Source organism: Lepisosteus platostomus, chromosome 4 (assembly GCF_059453375.1).
Source record: "Lepisosteus platostomus isolate fLepPlt1 chromosome 4, fLepPlt1.hap1, whole genome shotgun sequence".
NCBI classification, from domain to species: Eukaryota; Metazoa; Chordata; class Actinopteri; order Semionotiformes; family Lepisosteidae; genus Lepisosteus; species Lepisosteus platostomus.
This window is the reverse complement of record NC_142614.1, coordinates 2,151,158-2,171,652: the sequence shown is the minus strand read 5'-3', so window position 1 is coordinate 2,171,652 and position 20,495 is coordinate 2,151,158. Positions and strand designations below refer to the sequence as shown.

At 49.7% G+C, this 20,495-nt stretch overlaps 1 protein-coding gene across 1 annotated transcript in view; it reads right to left on the bottom strand.

Moving 5' to 3' along the window:
• Nucleotides 1–30: 30 nt before the first annotated feature.
• Nucleotides 31–20,495, bottom strand: part of plekhg2 (pleckstrin homology domain containing, family G (with RhoGef domain) member 2) — a 43,133-nt gene continuing 22,668 nt past the window's right edge. The window contains exons 4-15 of the mRNA XM_088627508.1: nucleotides 15,959–16,059; nucleotides 8,447–8,513; nucleotides 7,247–7,293; nucleotides 6,800–6,950; nucleotides 6,173–6,304; nucleotides 5,670–5,852; nucleotides 5,183–5,275; nucleotides 4,025–4,111; nucleotides 2,232–2,265; nucleotides 1,389–1,490; nucleotides 826–924; nucleotides 31–113 (exon numbers count right to left, since the gene is read on the bottom strand). Of these exons, the coding sequence (XP_088483634.1) occupies nucleotides 31–113; nucleotides 826–924; nucleotides 1,389–1,490; nucleotides 2,232–2,265; nucleotides 4,025–4,111; nucleotides 5,183–5,275; nucleotides 5,670–5,852; nucleotides 6,173–6,304; nucleotides 6,800–6,950; nucleotides 7,247–7,293; nucleotides 8,447–8,513; nucleotides 15,959–16,059 (1,179 nt within the window). The remainder of the gene's footprint in view (nucleotides 114–825; nucleotides 925–1,388; nucleotides 1,491–2,231; nucleotides 2,266–4,024; nucleotides 4,112–5,182; nucleotides 5,276–5,669; nucleotides 5,853–6,172; nucleotides 6,305–6,799; nucleotides 6,951–7,246; nucleotides 7,294–8,446; nucleotides 8,514–15,958; nucleotides 16,060–20,495) is intronic.

The following is a 20,495-nucleotide window of genomic DNA, read 5'->3' as shown; positions in this document are numbered from 1 at the left end:
CTACAGTAATATGCAATAATACTCAAACTCTCAAATATTCAACACTAGAAAACAATAACAGCAAACAGACTTACAGCTCTGCTGATAGGCTGTCTCAATGTCTTTTGCAGGAGCTGCAAAACAACAAAGTCCCTGAGATTCACAATGAGCCATGATTTCTGGTGTTTAGCCCTGAAAGCAGTGGAGAGTCAAGAGGGCACAGGCCAGTCCTTACACATATTTTTAGACTTGTCTTTTTAAGAGAAGGAAGTTTCTTGAAGGAATCTTTCACATAAACGTGCACAGCATGGCTATGTGACAGACCGGGAACGTTCAATCCCGGTTCTGGGGGGCAGATGTGTGTCTGCAGGTTTTAATTCCAGACCAGCTAAATCAGCCGAAACCAGCTGGACCAATTTACTTGACCGCTCTCTAAGAAGCCTGCAGACTCATCAGGACTGGACTCCTTGCCTGAGATGTTTGTCCATTTTTAAGAAGGGAGTATGTCCTTATTCTTGCTCCTGAATAATACTTTCGATTGCATTCTGTGTGAGTTCCCCCAGGTCTGGCTTGTGTTTTAAGTCAGAATTTTACTCAAGTGCCATAATATTAGAAACCTGGATTTGCACAATATGAGTAGCACAAAACAGGACCGGTGTAGTTCACTTACACAGCGCCCTGCATTTGCAGGAATTCCTGATAGAAGACTCAACCACATATAGTAATCAGAACCACTGGGACATAATCACTCCTGTGCTGACATCTTCTGCATGTAAGAGCCAATCTACTAAAAGTGTGTGGAAAGCACACAGACCAGGAATGAGGACTGGTCTCGCTAGGACTCACCAGACTGCCTCCGGCCTCTTCTATACGGCATGTTGCCCTCCAGGAGCAGAGGGAAGCTTTTTTTGGCCTTTTCGGGGGTGTATATAAACTCCGGGGGCTCTGCGGACGAGACGCAAGGGGTTAAGACGGAAAGGGCAGAAGCAGTCGCTGTTTATTCTCCACACTAACATCATCGCACTCCCTAACAAACCCGTGTAGCTCCTGCAGTGGAAGATTAGTGGCATCGTCAGGTCATTGTCGGCGAAGTGGAAAACAGTGCCAAAAGGAAACTGAAGGTAAAGCACAGTGAAGAGCAACCGTACTGGCTGTGCACGTGCACCGCGTGTGTCCCTCACAAGCACTGTGAGGGACTGTCAAAATACTGTCATGTGCATCCCTTTTGAATTGTCACACACAAATCAACAACAACAACAAAAAAAACATCAGTTGTCACCAGCCTCCTGGGAGTGGTCATGTGACCATTTGCTGCATCACTTCCTGTTACCAAGGTGCTGTGCAGAAGGCTGGTAAACACAGGGCTGAAACACAGGGGCGACAGGGAGGGCAGAGGCGGCAGGACAGACCTGACTGGCGCCTCCCCCGGTGGTAGCCCCTCGAATCATCCAGGCGGGGGGAGGCGGCCGGCTTCTTACTGGGCTCGTGATCAAACTGGAGAGCAGGGGGAACTGTCCATCAAAACACAAAATAAAGACATGAGAACACTAGAAAGGTGACAAACGAGAGTGTGCCGTTCAGCCGAGCTGGTCCATTTGGTAGTCAGCAGTTAACTGATCCCAGGATCTCATCCAGCCCTTTCTTGAAGGATCCAGGGTATCGGCTGCGACAGCATGGCTGGGCAACTAGTTCCACACTCCCACAACCCTTTGTGTAAAGAAATGCTTCCTGTTCTCAGTTTTAAATTGATGAACACTGACTTTCCTGTTGAGTTCATTGAGTTTTCACTGTTGATTTTTAAGACGCTAACCCAGCTGTCTTTAAATACTTGTATTGGTAATGGAGACATGTTCAGCAAGTGACTGATGGCCATAGGACCTCACGGCTGTGGTGAAAAAGGTAGGGGAGTAACATTTGTTCTTGTCCTGGATCCTGTGTTCAGTTACAGACTAGGACACCTTCTGTGTGGTGTTTACATGGTTTGCCTGCGCTCACAGTTCTCTGACTTCCTCCCACCTCTCACAGACATTGCGGCTGAGGGAACTGGCATTTCTGCCTGAGTGTGCCCTTAGCACAACTGGCATCCAGCACCCCTGGGTTTCTTGGCTGAGCTCTAGGTTGCCATGAGCCTTGCCAGGAATACGCATCTTTCTGAGGACAGCTAACGGATAAGTGGAGAGAATGTGGGAAAAGGTCTTCAGGTAAAATCAGGAGAAGACAACAGATTACAAATGAGCAACAGCAATACTCACATGGGCAACAGCTGTCACCAAGCACCTGTCTGGCCTGCAAAAGACAACAAAGGGAAAGACACAAGTGAGGCCAATACAGAGTTACAGCCAGCTCGACAGCACGGCTTCTGTGGCGATGCAAAGTGAAAGGGATCTTGCTCCTTGTGTCAGAAAATGCTGGGAATTTAGAAAAAGAGATAACTCTGTCTTTCATTCGTCTGCGCAGTGCGCAACCAGAATGGTGAAAACCGTGCAGTGAGAGTGTTTGGCCATTAGGAGGCAGCACAGCATCAAGATGCCTGGACAGGACGAGTTTTTGGGGAACACAGAACGGCTGAGAAGGGGACAGGATTAACCTGCCTTAAATTTCCTACTTCGCTTCCTCAACAGCGTGGTATTTGTGCACTTGACAGGCTTGCCTCCTGTCTTGGCATGGATAATAATTTACCATGAGAACCAGAAAAAGTTTCTGCATTCTTACGCTTCATGGAAGGAATGCCCGGTCTTCAAGCACACTACTATCTCACGCCTCATGAAAACATTTCCTACAGATAGCTCTGTGCCCTGTTTTTGTATATTTCCCATGGTTTTTCATCACTGGCACCATGTGTGTGCTCTGTGTCTCAGTGACTTCTCATTCGTAAACCAGTGATGGGCAACCAGAATTAAAACAGGGTTATCCCAGGACACTGCAGTAGTGAGAAGCCCAAAGACGCCAATCACCCAAAATGTGTACCAGTCTTCTGAAGGTTGAAGCTGGTGTTATTAAAATGGATTTATTCCAAGAATACCTTCATGACCTCCATACAGTATGTCTCCCCAGGCTGCATGTTTCATATCACTAGTTTATACCATTTTACCATGATGTCACATCACTTTACTGCACTCTACTCTACTTTTACCATGCTGTTTCTCCCAAAGTGCTTCTTTCTGAAGTCTGTCTGACATTTCACAGCACTGAGACAGTGGATAGTGTTCAAAACAAATCCTATAATAATGTATATACAGTATACACATTTATCTATGCAATGTTTGAACCTGTGTACTAATATGAGTGGTGCGCAGAGATTCTTCATAAGGTTCTGCACTTGTCATTTAGATGAGAAAGAGGAAACAATAATTGCATTAATAATAATTTATACATCAATGACCAATAATAATCGCACTAATTGCAAAGTAGGACTCCACTGTGTTTTTTCAACTAGTAGAAACGCTGTCACGTGTTCCTGACAGTAGTTAAAACTCAGTTCCTAATTGAATGCATCTGTAGACCGGGCTCTACTACTGAAATTAATCCCTCTTATATTTAAAAAGTTAATGTGTTCAATCTGATAAACCCAGGCAGCCAAGGGCCTGAAGAAGGACTGAAAGACCGGGTGATTGACAATGAAGCAGATTGATCTCCTTTAGCACTGCAGGCACTGTGGTCGAGCATGGTGCCTGTTGGGTTTAAAGGCAATCAAGTGCTGCCACACAGCAATGCCAGGGGCAAGCCTTCTCCATGTTCCCCACACGTCACTGCTTGATGCCTGTATTAACACTCCCCGAACAGGCGACTCAGCCCCAGCCTCAGCCTGTAGCAGTTAAACAGCAGCATGGCACAGCACTGAGGATCCAGGCTTCGGAAACTGGAAGGTTGCAGGTTCTAGTCCCAGGTGAGACACTGCTGTTGCAGCTTTGACCAAACTACTTCACCTAAATCGCTCCGGTATAAATGGTTAGTAATGTAAGATACGTTGGATAAGAGGGTCGGTCTAGTAGAGAGTGGTGCTGCTGTGTCGCGATCGTGCCTGTATCTGCCTGAGCACACTGACCTTCTGTGGCAGGGAGGCTGGGTGATTCTCCACAATCAACCTCTTGAGGTAGTGCAGCCACAGCCTCTTCTCCTCCTGGTTCTTGGCCTGCAGAGAGATCGCCGTTACACCACTCATCGAATGACACCTTCGTAGATTCTGCACGATGATTTTTGGTACTTCTGTCTTGGTAATATGGTAGTTCTGCAGGGCTATCTTATGGATATATATATATATGCATATTTCAGTCTGCTTCCACTGTGCCCAACTACAGGTTGTCGCAGGAGCACCATGCCATGCTGTTCCATGCTGACATGGTGCAGGACAGGAAGCAGTAAACAGTAAACAAATGGTTAAACTCACAGGAAACCACAGCAGTACAGATGGATAAAACCGCAGTGGAACTGATAAACCACCACGATAAATTCACCGAAGAAAGATTTCATAAGGGACATTACATTACCCAGCAGAAATAGTTTGAAGTGCCTGAACGATTTGCATCTTTTAAGTGTCAGTTTATTGTACCTTATTTTGTCTGCAAAGTATGTACACATCAAACTACCAATTTTCATGTTAGCGTACCGCTGTATTTGCTGACTGGCAGCTTGTGAAACATAGAAACAAATGGATTTCAGGATTATCATGATTTAAGTGGGGGACTGATTTGGGTCCGGTTTAGGGGATGAATTCTTCGTGGGCTTGTGGGAGTGAGGAACAAGCCACTCAGCCATGTGGTCGAAGCCGATTGTCCGGCTTCTTTCAAGAAATGGCTGATCAATTAGATCGATTAGCTGCTAATGACTGCCTGAGCCGAGTGGCTCCTCTTATGTTCGTCCCCTCAAGGGCAGCGAGCGGCACTCACGCAGGTCTTACTAACTCGTCTCTCCTCGCCCTGCGGGGGAGCTTCGCGCTGGGAGCAAGCTGACCCGAAGCAAACAGTTCTGGCACTTCAGGACTTGAAAGGGGTCGAGATTTTGGTGTCTCCGGAAAATAGTTTTTGTTTATCTCTCTGCTGGCCTCGGGGGGGGCCTGGGAATCCCCCGGGAGCAGCTGGAGACTGTTGCTGGGGAAAGGGAGCCCTGGCTGTCAGAAAATGGAGGGAATGGGCAGATGGAGTTTCCGTGGAGGGACCGCCCCCTGCTTACGGAAGTCCCGCACTCCCACTCCAGCAGACCCCACCTGCACAATGTGCTGCTGCTTGGGGATGGTCTGGTCCGACACCTTGAAACTCAGAGGGTCCTTCAGGTTCTCCGCCAGCAGCAGGTTACAGCACTGGGAGAGAGAGGCAGGGGTGAGAATCACAGGACCACACGCTCCTCGGTAGACACCGCCGACAGCCCGTAACAGGTGAATACCACGTGCTTTCTAATGGCACACCATTGCCCGGTTCTGGGAGTGTTATTTATTGTTGTCGCAGCTGGATAGAAATGACAAAAATACAGAAAAACTAAAACAATCTACAATCTGCAAGCCAGGCAAGAGCCCTGTTTGTACTGTGTTGATATGTGGATCTGCTCATGCGCTGGAGAAGACGTGAATCTGAGCTGCGGACAGTCTAAAGTACTGCAGCGGTGTGAAAACCAGGAGCTGCCCTGTCCTTCAGGCCGCAGTAGGATGTGCTCCGCTGTGCACGTGGTGGGTGTCCAGCTGGAGGGAGGGCGCTTACGAAAATGTGGGTGCTGTAGACAAAGTTCTCATTCCTCTTCTTGGCGATGAGTAGCATCTTGTCAAAAAGGAAGAAGGCTCTCTCCTTCTTGACCCGCTGGACCCGGAAAGAACCCTCCAGAACCAGTTCCCCAAAGCCGCTCAGGTCCGGCCCGTTCCAGTTCAGCAGCAGGCTCTCGATCTCCTGCGAACAGAGACCAGCGGCAGGCACAGCCTCTCAGACTCCATGCTTTAGCTTCAGCTTTTCACAAACCCACAGAACCACAACTTCACAGAGGTATTATAAAGAAAATATAAACACTAGACAGCAATCTCTACTGACCGGAGAGGAGGACATTATTTCTATCACAGTTCCAGCCATCACCACAATGATGCACATGCAGTGATCTGAGACCCGCAAAGCCGAGAGCTCAGCCCCTCTCGACACGCCCCCTGCTGGCCGGATACGTGTGCGGCGATCTGAGACCCGCGAAGCCGAGAGCTCAGCCCCCCTCGACGCGTCACCTGCAGCCTGACGGCGTGCTCCTGCTTCCGCTTCATGTCGTTGATGTACCAGGCCACAGCTGTCATGGTGATGATGGCCTCCTCCACCACCTCGTACCCGGGCTCGCTCTTGTCGAAGTGTTTGGAGAGCTCCTGTACACCAAGAGGATACATCTGTTGGCCCTTCCTCACACTCTGATCAAGGCTCTGGCTGCGGTCCGGAACATCAGACACAGATTTTAACAAGGAAAAGCAGAGGAGCTCTTCAGGCTGGCAAACGGAGAGCAGTGCCAGCTGTGCCTCCTGATGGTTATTTAACGCCCACCCCCTGTCACATCACATCTGCGCAAGGCTCCAGCCAAACTCGGAGAGAAAGATCTCCTTCAGCGCTCTGTGAGCAGATTTCAACCATCTGCATCCCTCACTGTGGTTTCATTCCTGTGTGTGCGTGCCTTAAATACACAAGGCCATATAACATCTGCCGGCCGTCTCTTGTCTTTCTTCTTTGGAAGTGGCACCTCATGCCATGCAGTCTGGGAGACTGGCTTTGCCACTGGCAAATTTTTCCAGGGGGGGCCCACAAATAACCTCTAAGCCTCCCCCCGTAACCCCTGTGCTTTTTGTCCACTGAGACCTGCCTCTCCTGACCTGCAGCAGAAGGTGATACTTGAGGATCCTCTGCACGGGCTTCAGCAGGTATGTCTCCAGAGGCAGGGAGTGAGAGAGGGTGGTCTGGCGCTCCTGGAAGAAACGCACCAGGCTGTTGTTCTTCATGCAGTCCCGCAGAACAGCCACGGAGCTGAGCGAGGTGGGGAGGGGGGCAGAGAGAAGAGGAGAGGGGTTAGCTGAGCCCACAAGTCCACAGGTGCTGGTGCCACTTCACCATCTGCCAGCACGGCAATCCACTACCCTGGCATTCCCACTTTCTGGAGACCATCCTAGACATTCGCACTGCGGCTCGGAGAGCGAGCATGGTCGGATTTAGAACTGTGGGAAAGCTCAGTCCTTTAGGAGTAACAGCAGCCTGCTCACAGCTGAGAATTGAAGGGAACAGTTTTCAGGTCCACCAGGAAGCAGAGATCGCGAGAGACTTACTTGGGGTAGTTCATGCAGTAGAGGGTGTAAATGTCAAAGGCTTCGCTCTGCAAAAGGAGACCAGAGGGAGAGGCAGACATCAGCATCTGTAAACAGGGGCCAAACACAGCTTTCTTTTTTCACAGGACACAAAGCGGTTCTCAGAGGGGTCTGGCGGAGCGGGCTGGCACCAGGCAGCGTGTTGGCCAGAAGGACCGGCCCTGCAGAAAAGCTTGTTTACCCGACTGCAGCGGCTTCCAGAGCCAGATCTGTTCAGTCCTCTCTGAATTGGACAAAATAACTGGCTGCATTGAAGCACGCTGCTCCCCGTCTGTGTACACCGATGATTTATTACCCAGACCTGCAGGCGTGCAGTCCAGCTGCTCCTTGGTGTAGAAGCACATTCTGGGCTCAGATCAGTTCGACTTCCCCGGGTGAGCAGGTCAGACTGTACCTCAGCTAAAAATATACCCAGTAATTGCTTAATTGAATCTACTGTACTTCTTGGTAGCTCATTTCCACTCCCATTTTCTCATTTGCGGTAACACTGGCGCATTCACTGAAAGCACACAGCGGGAGCCTGAGGATACCAGGGTGTTTCCCAGGTCCTGCTTGAAGGAGAGGAAGCAGTAAAAAAAGACCACAATGAGGGGTTCAGCCTGCGTGCCGAAATCTGTGCAGCCACCTCTGCGCTGACGGCCAGCTGTGACCGAATGGCTCTCCACACTGCAGCGTGAGAGATCGCCTGTCTGAAAGCATCTGGCATGAGCCATTTCCTCACCAAAGGGCTCGAATTTTTTGTTTGTGTCTTACTTTTTTCTTTCTGGAGGGGGGTGGGGGAGGTACTGAGGGGGTGCGGTGCAGTGGTATATTGAGCAGTGACTCTGTGAGGTAACCACCATCTTGGCTCAAAACCCAGGCCTGTCAGGAGGTGGCCTTGAGCCAAGATGGTGGCTTCCTCACTAAGCCACCTCCTGCCACATCACAGGGAGGTCTGAAAGGTTTGGAAAAGGCAGATGACAGATTCAGGTGCAGTGCAGTTTAAACACTTATTAAACCTCAAGCTATTAAAGTCACCAGCTGTGCTACTTTTGCAAAGAAATAAAACCATGTGCTGTTGCGATTACCTGAGTATGCTCTGAAACGATTTGACCAGGCAACCTTCCGTGTGGACTGTTTTGTGCAGTTTGAATCTTCTCCCTCTCACCCCAGGACACTCACCCTTTCCACGAAACACTCAGCGATGGCAGCTGCCTGACTGCATCTCTCCAGGTCTTCCAGCAGCTCGCTGTCAAACCAAGCCAGCAGGACAGGTCAGAGCTCCAGGCAAAAAAAAAAACAGCTTCCCATACAGATCCTATTGTTCTAGCAATCTGACTATTTGTTTTTAATGATAATAATAACAACAACAACAGTAATGATCATCATCATCGTGTTTATATAGCGTCTTCAAAAGTTGCTTCTCAAAGCAATTTACAGGAACAAAAGCTAAAACTGAATAAAACAGTTAACAAAAACAGGAGATAAATAAATTACAAATAAACACAAGAGATTAGAAATGCAGCAGAAGATGCAAATGAGTAGAGACCAATTACATAAAAGCCCTTCTAAACAAGGTGGTTTTGAGTCTTGATTTGAAAGAGCTCAGGGATGTTGACTCTCTGATATCCTTGGGGATAGAGCTCCAGAGTTTTGGGGCACAGCAGGAGAAGGCCCTGTCACCCCCAGAGTGTAGCCGGGCTTGGGGGACAGACAGGAAGGTTGCAAGGAGGGGAGCAGGATGATAGTATGTCAGACAGGTACTGAGATACCGAGCCATGTAGACCCTTATAGGATGAGGATCTTGAAGTCGACTCAACACCTGACAGAAAGCCAGTGCAAGGACTCCGTGACAGGAGTAATGTGATCACTTGTACAAGACCTGGTCAGGATTCTGATTGCTGAATTCTTCACATATTGAAGTTTGTGCAGCGTGTGTTAAGAAACCCAAGTGTGCAGGGAGTTGCAGTAATCAGTTCGCAAACCAATGCATAACAACAGGCTGCTTTGCACAAAAAGACAGTCACAACATGCTGCTCTGAGGTTGTGCCTGTTGCTGGCCATCTGCATCATGTGAAGTTGACTTAATCAACTTAAATATCCTCTACAAACAGTGCTGTAATGAAGGCCTTATGCATCATGGACTGTCTCATCCCCTCCATTGTGAATTTACACTCCTCCCATCTGGGAGACTCCTCTGTGTCCCCAGGTGTAACAGTAACACACTCAGGAAATCTTTCACCCCCCCAGCAATCTCACTCTGAAATAATGTAAATTCTGTAACACTACTGCACCATCTTCTCTGCTGGTAATGCTTCTGTGTCCTTGTTGTTTTGTTGTATTAGACGGTGCCATAAAACTCATTTTCTGCAGAGGATAAGAAAGCTTAGATTGAGCTGACAGTGGTTGTTCATCATCCACACGAATGAGACCCACAGAAGAGAGTGACCGCAGTGGACCAGTGGCGGGTCAGCCGGGGTACTGGTCTCCCAGCTGTTAATTCCTACGGGGACATCTGACTTGTTGGTCACACTGGCTCAGAGGGCGATCACTGCCAGCGAGGGACCACAGAGCAGGAGCTGCATGACTCCAGGAGCCGCCAACAATTCCTAAAACCTGGAGAAACGCGCCAGTCTGTCGCATGGAAGCTCTACGCCAAAAATGGGATCGTGAGAAACCCTCCTCTGCAAACATCGCTAAGGAGTTGCAGATGCTCTCTGGACTAATTGAAAACGTATCAGTTACTAGGTTTTGACAGCGTTTACCGAGATTAAAATGCCAAGCTGGCAGCAGAGCTCCGTGCACAGCTACAGAGCTAAGCTTGGAAATCTTGCTTGTTACTGTAAGGTATAAAATCAACAAGGACATGACTCTTGTTTTTCCTTTAATCTGGGATGCATGTTTTGACAAAGTTTTTAAAAAGCGGTGATTAAGTGCTGGCCGGTTCCAATATTTTGACTGTTGTAGGGATGAAAATTGCTGTCCTAACCGAATGCTTCCGAACACCAGCTCAGCTCCTGTACAGACACCATCCTGCAGGGTTTATAGGTCTCTCTAAATGGTCTCTAAGCACCTGGAACAAATTGCAGTTTTGACCAATTAAGCCCAAAAGCCAAGTGTATTCATGCATTTAGGCCTTGAATGAAATCAAAACCAGAAAACCCTGCAGCTATCTTCATCCCTGTTGGTCATCCCTGCTGCGGACGCTGCCAAAGACTCTGCAGTGGCTCCAGTAAGCGTTTGTTATAAGAATGGCAGGAAGAGCCTTGGATTTCCAGCTCTGTGTAATGCCACAGAGCTGCCAAATGAAGTCTGCAGCCCAGCAGGCAATTCCAAAACCTCTCTGTGCTTGAGAGCCCAGAGCGGAGCTGCAGTGACAGTACAGCAGGAGCACACTAAACCGGCACCCTTCTCGGCCAGAGACCCCCAGCACTCGCATCCTCACACGCAGCTCGCTGCCCACCTCGGACTGCTACACAGCGGGAAGCTGTGCCAGGGGGAAGCCCAAGAGTGCAAATGTTGCAAGGGGAAAGGAAAGTGCCTAAATGTAGGAATCCTGCTCAGAACAGAATCAGATGGAAAGGCAGAGGACAGATGGATCAGATAGCAGAGCAATAATTCTGAACACAACTTCCACAAAGCCCTTGTTTGTTACTCTCCCTCCGATCCATGCTAGCAGCCCCTTAAACGAGCCCAGATGGGACTCATCTGCGTTTGGCTCATCATCAACCCTCCCACCATTCCCCTCTCCCCCCCCATCCCATCCCATCCTGGAGTGCTCACCCCCACCCCCTCAACTGCTGCCGAAACGGGGAGTCTGTCTGTCAAATAATCACCAGTGCAGTGACCTTAGCCCCCCTCCAGGCAGAGATCTGGGGGGATTTTGTTGCAGAATGCAAATTAATTCAATTGGTTTGTTTTGGATTAGTCTGTACAGAGAAAGGGAAAGAGGGCAGAGAGGAGAAGGGCCAGACAGGAGGTGAGAGAAGGAGAGAGGAGAGGAGAAGGGCAGAGACAGGAGAAGAGAGGAGGGGAGAGGGGCAGAGACAGGAGAAGAGAGGAGGAGAGAGGAGGGGAGAGGGGCAAAGACAGGAGGTGAGAGGAGGAGAGAGGAGGGGAGAGGGGCAGAGACAGGAGGAGAGAGGAGTAGAAAGGAGGGGAGATGAGGAGAGAGGAGAGCTGGGCACAGAGAGGAGGAGAGGGGCAGAGGAGGAGAGAGGGAGAGAGGAGCAGAAGGAGAGGACAGGGGCAGAAAAGAGGACAGAGGGGCACAGTAAGGAAGGGGAAGAGGGAATTTTCGCATTGCAAGTTCCTTCCTCTGAACGAGCTGACAGAAGTACAGTAATTGTGGAAGGGTGTGCTAGTCTGTGCTGGAAAGCAGAGAATTTAAAGGGGGCTTGTTTTTAAGAGGTTTTGATTCTGGATTTGAGTCCTTGAATAAAACGTAAAGCTGGAGCTCAGTGGTCTTATGATAGACTTTAGCAAACCACATGTCAAATTGCTGAAGCCCATCTTCCAATTATTATTAACCATAACCAGCGATACAGCCTTCAGCACTTGACGCGTCAGCTGGAATTATTATTACAGGAATAAAATAACCACTTTGGTCATCTTTAAAGAGGCCTGTAAAAACAGAATGTTAAAAAAACAAACCGCTTTATCCATGCCACAGTGGCAGACAACACTGTGTAGCAATGGGCTGTATCAATTCACATATCAAGTCTAATAAATGCCTTCAGTACCGGGCGGCTGTGCAGCAGTAATGTGCAGATGTGTTCTGAGTTTTCTCCTGCAGTGCAGTGCAAAGGAAGGCAGGGAGTTTTGAGAGAAGTAAACCTGCAGCTGAGTGAGCAGTCTGCCTGCGCTGAATGATAACACGTCCACGTACGCAGCCGAGACTCTTCAAACCCCAGATCGGCGATACAGTTACTCTGCTCCTCGGCCCTCCTCCCACTCACCAGAGGGGTCTCTCTGGCGGCCCGGCGGAGGAGATCGCACATGCCTGGGTGTCTCCCAAAAACAACAAACCGGAGAGCCCCAGCCAGCTCACGTGACCTCCCTGAACCGAGCCGGGGTCTGGCGTGTGACGCGCTTCAGCCACGATCCCAAAATTCCTTACACCTATATAGCGCTTTTCTGGACACTAAGCATGAACTAAAGTCACTGTTGCACTAAGTGAAAGAAAACGGAGAAAGACAATCCGAGGGAGTTTGGAAACGAAGCACTGCCTTGTTAGGATTGAAGTGTTCTGAGGAAATTGGGGTTGGTCTCCTCCTCCTTTCTGTCAGGCTGGGAATTTTCTTTTCAGTAACCACCAGGTGGTGCCAATGAAAGTGCCAGGGTCTAGGGTCCCATGTGATCCCATTGGTGCTGCTGGGCACCCCTGGTCACTACCTGCCCAAAGGAGGACTGGCGCTGCCGCCTTCCCACCCCCTGACCGGACCACAGGGATGATCCAGGAATCTATGCTCCTCTGACTAAAAGTGTTCTGGATTTCTGTACATGATTCTGGTCTGATGGGAGATTGAGAAGACAGGTGATCACTTCTATCTTCAGGGCCTCTGCAGCCAGCTCTTCTGTCCTTGGACAAGCACAAAACGTCTGGAAGAGGAGGAGGGGGAGGACGACGTCACAATGTAACAGGTTTTAACCATGTTCTCCTGTGTGCGTGTGCGTGTGTGTTTCTCTCTGCGCTCCAGTCCAGGAAAAAGAGACGGGCACTTCCAAGATCAACAGCTCCTGGATCTCTGGCTGTAACTGGGTCTCATTCACATACCTTGTGTGGTTTTTTGGGGGTTGCGGTTCATTTTTAATGCGAGGTGCACAGAATTCCCTTGCTGCAATAAAGCACAGCTAGATAAATTTCAGCTGTGCTTGCGGTTGTCTTCCAAAGAATGTCCTGCCCTGAATTTGAACATTTCTATTGTTTGAGACTGTGGAGCAGTGGGCAAGCTGGACAGAGTTTACTCCATGTCTTGTAAGGTCAGACCCCAGATGATGCCCAAAAGACTGGGGGTACAAACAGCCTCATCATTTGTCCCCAATATCATCCATACAATTGCTCTGCACCAAGAAACTGTGTGAACTGGGATCTTCCGCCAGAATTTATGTTACAGGAAACACGGCTCAGACTCCAAGAGCAAAACAATAATCCATCAAGCTGAGAGAGTGTTTAACACTGCGGTACGTGGAAAAGATCTGGAAAGCCGGCGTTCTGACACAAAATGGCCGATCTGTCAATGTGTCGCTGCACATGCGACAGTGAGACAACGTCCCACACAGCTCTACCGCCGGAGAGGCAGTGTATCAGCAGCACAATGGCAAAGACAAAACGGAGGAGGCGCAAACACAGGAGGCTGTTAGATTGGAAACTTTGCAGGACTTCAATGAAGTAAAATGAAGGAGGTCCTTGCACCGGAGCCGCAGAAATGCCAACAGACGTGTTTTTCATAGAGAAAGGACTTGACCTGCTCTTCTTGGAAACTGGCCAGTCCTGCAAAATCTGTCAAGCCCAGGGGGGCCAGGCTATCTGCTGCATCAGGGGCCCCAGCTACAGCTGGGCAAGCAGAACTCACACTGGGGACCCATTCTTCAGACTAAGGGGCTCCGCTACGGAGATCAGGCCTGAGTTGAATATTTGAGTGGAATGAACTACAGTACAACAAGCCCTGGGTCCCACAGTCCAGGCCCTCTGTGGCTCCAGGGATCGCAGACAAGCACACAGAAGCAGGAAGCAGAACAGGAAGACAGCCTCAACACTGATCTGCCGCTCTGTTAATCCAAGGCTGATGAGCGCCAGGACAAGACAAATGCTGCCAGCGAGGCCCAGCCCTTTCTACAGGCCGAGCGGAGCACACGTGCAGCACGAGAAGGAACTACTTCAGGAGCGGTCAGAAAAATGGCATCCGCGCACTGCTCCCGAGACTGCCAGCACCGACCAGGAACAGCACAGGACTTGATAGCACCACGAATTCCGAGGAAAACATGAACTCCGGCAGCTAAGGGACAGGGTGTAAAAACACGGATTCTGAACATCTGGATTCTGCTCTTACATGCCTCAAAATAAGCCGTCCAAATGATTTCAAATTAGTCTTCCATTTCCAGCAGTACTAATTAGCTGGCCTCACACCCAGGAAAGGGCACAAGCTGTATTTCAGGAAGGAACCATATAATAAGGTAGAAGAGAACTGGTTATTATAACACACCAATGTCTAACAGGAAAGCACTGCTTCTCTCTAGAGAACACCGCCTGCCAGGAACATGTGGGCACAGCGAGTTTTAGGGAGGTGCTGAGACCACCTGTGATCATATCCTGAAGTCTTTCTATACGGTGCTGGTCGTTTCCCAGTCCAGCCACTCTTCCCAGTCTGTGAGTCTGCTGGAGAGAGCGAGGGATTTTCTGCCCCGGAGCCAGTGCGGAGGGCAGGTGGCAGTGGGACGCTTGGAGTCCACAGCACTGCCAGGCCTCTTTCAAGGAGCTCCCTTTGAATGAGCCAGCCTCTCGGATTGGTGAAAGATTGCCCAGCTCGACATTAAGCAGGAAAGTCGTTCTTCTGACAAGAGGAGACCACTGCTGCTACTATGGTCCTTCCTGGGACATTCCTCTCTGCCCCCTTTGTCAAGGTTTCTGAATGCTTTTTGCAAGAACATTTACAAGTGAGAACAGGAGGCAGCTCTCTACACAAAGGGCTGTGGGAGTGGGGAACAAGCTTGTTGCAGATGATCCCCTGGTTTCTTTGAGGAAACGGCTGGGTGAGACCCTGGAAGCTACTAACTACCAAAACGAGCTGGATAATAGAAAGGCTTCCTCTCGTCCTTCTTAAAGCGCTGTTCCAGGTCCAGGCAGCACATGTCTCCCTTCCAATCCACAGGAGACGGACCTCTCCTCCCTGCTCTGACTGGGACCCTCGCTCTGTTCACTCTGGGACTTGGTGGTTAGGTGCTGATTGTCTTCTGTAGAAGGCAGCCTCCTTTTCTTTCACCACGTGGCAGTGCTGGAAGTTGCTGTGCTGTAATAGTTCATCCATCTTTCGTGAAGACATTCCACCTTGATGAAAAAAATTAACCCGCAACGGCACTGCCCTGCTTCAGGCTGTCTAACCCGGTCTCAGCTGTCCTGCTGGTCTGCGTCTCCTGTGGCCATGTGACTCCCACTGACCCCGCCCTCACAGCCCCCCATGTCAGCTGTCAACACAAACATGCAGCAGACAGGGGAGACTCAGAAAGATGCCACCCAGGCCACTGCTGAAGAAGATATCCTGGTTTCTTTCAAGAAACTGCTGGCAGAGATCCTCCGCTCAACCGCCAGCTAGCACCTACAACAGCTAGACTCCTTAACTCTACAGCATGCGCTGTCACATTTCTGCTGCTCCTACTCACTGTAGACTGTCCTCGGTTCTGTGCGCTAGGGTCATCGTAAGGGCGAGAGAAAGCACAGCATGAGCAAAAACATACAAACACTGCAACAGAAGAACGGGCCAGTGGTGCACTGTGCTGAAGGCCGCCTTGTGGTTCCGTCTGGCTGTGGACTAAATTCCACTGCTGCCTTACAACGACCTTGCCTGACAGCAGGGGGCCCAAATTTCTCAGCTCAGCAGCCTGTGAGCCGAGCAGGAATGGAAGAGACAGAACTGAACCGTACCGAGACGCTGGGAGAGGTTTTCAGAGTTCCAAGAGAGGAGCATTCCCACATACCTGTTGAACTCGTATATGTCCTCTATGTTGCAGAAGAGAGTGCTGACCTCCTCTGGCTTGAGTGGCAGGTCTCCGCAGTCTATGATACATCCCAAATAATCCTGGCCAGGGAAGGAGAAAACAGACATGAGCACTTCAGCGCCACAGCAAGACACCTGGCCAAGCAGGGGCTGAGACACGTGTTTGCTCCCACACAGGCTTGAAAATTCATTCAAAATGCCCTTCTCTTCACCCCCACCCAGTTAACCCTTGCAATCTCAGTGCAGGGGCAGTAAAAAGGCAGGAGCAGTGCCCTGCGAGTGTCTGAGAGGCACTGCAGCTCGCTCCCCGTGCTTCCCAGCTTCCCTCAAGAGAAGGACATGGAGCTGAACTTCACTCGGATCTGTGATGTAGAAGCTCTCTGCGGCCTCAGCAACTGACACTGACAAGAGAAAAAAGGCTCCCCCTTCTGCAGAACTTTGCTCTGTATTTTCTTCTCCCTTCTCTTGGGAAATGTAGCTCCATGTTCAGTGGTGAGAAAACAGATTTTTGTGGCTTATCTATTTTTTCGGAACCACCGGCCAAGGTTGACTCACTCTCCCGCGACAGGGCTTCCAGCCGGGGTAGCAGCTTTAGGAAAGTGGGAAGCTTTCAGGCATCACTTGTTATTCACAGGCCAGAACATCTGGGCATTGGTCAGAGCCAAATCAAGAATGTCAGAACCTTTTGGGAACAGCTTGTGTTAGGCACAAGGGATCTGACCGCAATACTAAGAGCTGTGGTTTCATATTTTATCCAACAGCTGAGTTGAAATGTGTACATTTTGCAGGTTAAAATGGATTTCTTTAATACATGTTCCTTGTGGACCACCATTATGAAACCAGGGCAGTGTGTGACCAAGTGCAGTGGCATTGTGGAAAAACAGTGATAAAGGGTGGAGAAGTATGTTAAAGCATGTTGCATTGTGGGAAACTGCATAATGCACAGTGGGAAACCAGGACAAAACTCAACTGAACTGTACAAAATGCAGTTAAACATTAGCGCATTCAGAGCCTCACAGCTTTTGACTTGTCAATGTCAGGCTTTCCAAAGCCAGCTGCATTGTGGGCTCTGCTATTTCCTCTTAAAGTGGCTGATCACATGACGTAAGTGCTAAACCCACAAATATTAAGTAATGTTATGAGCTAATGTTTCAGCCGGGCCTTCAGTTTGATAGATGGCTTTGTGAGATTTCTTTACACATTAAACAGCTACTGAAAACCTGGTGAAGAAGAAATAAATGATTTATGCATTTATACCTATACATTCATCTAGTGCACATATTTATTAAAACACCTCACAATTCATGTACAGAACTTGAACATATAGAGCACACGTGAAGAAATCATTTTACTGAGTTAGATGTTCTGCGAGTGGCATTCATACCTAATAAAGCATTATTAGAGGTATTAGATTGGCTAGATTTGAGTTTCTGGTGTCAGTGAAATAATGAAGGTTTCCTCAGATGGGGAAGGATGAATGTGTGACTATGATCCCTTCACACCCTCCTGCTGCAGATCCTCTATCCCACCGGCTGCGTAAAGACGAACAACACCGAACCCCTGAAACTCTCCGAGCAGCTTCTGCAGGAGGAACTGCAGGGTTCTGCTTCTCTCGCAGACTTAGATCGATGCAGTCCTCTGCTCATGAAGTCAAAATGGACCGTTTCTATGATTTCAGACAGTCCTCTCAGTTACAGAGGACTGATCTCTCCTATGCACAAAAAAAAAAACAAGACTGCAGACAGAGCGAGAGGTGCTAATTCAAACTGCAAGATTTACGAGCAGAAAATGACCAGGCGTTTCTGTAACATAACGGTTCTGTATGGAGGCATGAGAGTGCGGGCAATTATGTCGCTGCTTGGAAAACTCAAACGCTCTAACCTCAGGTTATTTTTACAGGATCACAGAGCGTGCTTTGTCTTTTAAGGCAATGTTTGGGAGCTGGCAGGAATTCAAGCCCTGCCAGGAGGACCACGATTTCACTCTGCCTCATGATCTCGTTAAGAACGACACAGTAATTTAGTTTGAATGGCAACGTTAAAGAGCCGGAACTTTCCAGTCTCTGTACACACAAAAAAAAAAAAACTAATTTCGAGTCGCTCGGCACTTATCTCAGATGTTTCAGCCCCATTTATACCAAATTGTTGGACTTCGACGCGATTTCCAAGTGCCTAGCTCGTTAGTCTGATAAGCCGTTTTTGGCCCAGACAGAAGGCTATTTCCGAAGGCCCAGCAACGACAGTGCACTGAGAGGGTGAGGTGGGTCAGACTATTTCCCCTTGGGAGTCTGGCTCCAGATGCAGCTGACTCTGAAAGCAAAACAAACCGGTTTGTGGAGCTGAACCCAGCTGTGCCCTTTTCAAATGATTCTGGGTAAACAAACATGAAAGAAGCAAAGGAGAATGGGCACCAACCAGTCCCAAACAGGCACGGTGAGACTGGGCTCTCTGTGCTCCCACCTACCAGAACATTTCAAACGAACATTTCTTCAAAAAAACACTGTCTCAGCACACTCCAGAGAGAAACCGAGGCAGGGAGGGGAAAGGGTAATCACATTCTGGAAGCTGTCAGGAGAGCCCAATCTGCGATAAGACACAACCCTAACACGCCAAAGACAGAGGTGCCTTTGAGAAAAAAAAAACATGTCTGAGGTCTGACGAGGAAAAGACAAGCCACAGAGAACATGAAACAGAAAGAAACCAAGGAGGAAAGGAAAAAAGAAAAAAAAAACACTGTCTCGTGCAGCTCGTTTAAATTTTTGCACGTTGGAATTCAGAGAAAAGGTTGGAGGTTTTTGGAACAGCAGAAGAGATGCCCCTCCTTCGCTCAGATCCCCCCCTCACACGAGATACGAGGGCCTCTCAGTCCCCCCCTTCCTCCTTCTTCCCTGGTCCCAGGAGCTTTCTAACGGGGGCTACAGCCAAAAGCCCTCGCCTCACCCCCCTCCTTTTCCTGTCCGATCTGGCCGAGCTTCAGGCGAAAGGGGGCTTCTCTCCCTTTACGACCTCCCTCCCCCAAACAGGCTGCCGTCACGGTTGGTTTTCATTACTGTCGCCGTTGACATCACCCCACTGCTCGGCCCCCGATTAAAACCAGACTCCCCCAGCTGATCCAGCTCGGCCCGACCCAGCCCGGCCACGGGCACACGTTGCTGGCCGATGGTCCCCCTCTGTGCCCCCCAGGCCTCACTCCTCAGAAACAGCCCCTCTCTGGGTCCCACCCAAAGTTTTCAGCCCCTAAAGATCAGTTCCTTCTCTGCTCCTCCTTTTTATTTTTACAGCTCGTTAACACTGGAGGTCTCCTTTTATTTCCATCGCACGCTGTTCAGAAAAACGATTGTGCCGTTTGTGGCACACATAGCCGTGCACAAAAAACCTTCGAAACCCCGAGCGAGGGACGCCCACAGGCACCAGCTGCGTGCACTTGACCGGACTGCTCAGGCTGCGACGGGGGCTCTGGAAGCCATGGAAATGGGGGTTTTGGCTGTGTCCCTATTCTGCTGGGCGAGATCTGCGTGGAAACATGAAGTTATTCCTCGCTGGAGCGTGTGGGGTGGGGGGTGGGAAATTAAGTTCTGGAGCAGACGGCTCTTTTTCAGGTCAGGTTCTGATCTTGTCCTGGAGTGGCCAGCCCCAGAGCCTCTCGGAACAGGTCTGGGTATATATACCTTGGACGGGATGCATCTCATCTGGCCCTGTTCTCATATGACAGGGTCATCTTGGGAAAGCATGTTAAAACTGCGTCTCAGACTTCCAAGATCGCATTCCAGCAGTAAAACGGAAGCAGCATGAATTCTTGTGAATTCTGTGCTCGGGCCTGTAATTTCAGGGCTCGTTGAAAATGCCCCGCTAGTACAAATTCTACTCCCCAAACATTGACCTTTGACCCCTGACCCACCAGGGTCCCTCCAGGAGTCTCGCCTCCTTTCTAAATCGAATAAACGTGTTGAAAAACACAGCCTCCTTTCTCCAGCTCCCCGGCCCTGGCTCAATTACTCCTAATTGAACTAATGGCTCTGACTCCGGTGCGCGTCCTGCCGAACCCGCTGTCGCGTTACACCGCGCTGTGGCCTTGACGCGGCTTGTGAATTCTGGACAGCTGCAGTTCCCGGTCACCCTCCCCCGCCAATGTTTTTATTACAAAAGCAAAGAGCAGGAAAAGAACATCAGTCGCGATCGCGGAGCTGTGTGGATCATACTGCCGGCTGTTTCTTTCACTGTTTAGTTTCCCCGGTTATACTGACCAGGCAAGTTCGAATCGCCAGTTGTGTCTGAGTGTCGGCCCACGGGACGACGCCTGTACCCACGTGGGGAGAATGGGGAAGTGCAGAAGGGCTCCTCTGACCCGCCCACCCTGAAGCCACCCAGCCAATCATCTTCTGTCATCCGTTTGACCCTTCCTCCTTGACCTCACCCGAAGCCTGCAGAGTCACCCAGGAAGTCACGGGGGTCGCTGTTTCACCGGATACCGAGAAATCCCTGACTTACAATTCCCATCCCTGCCCTTAGCCCTGCTGA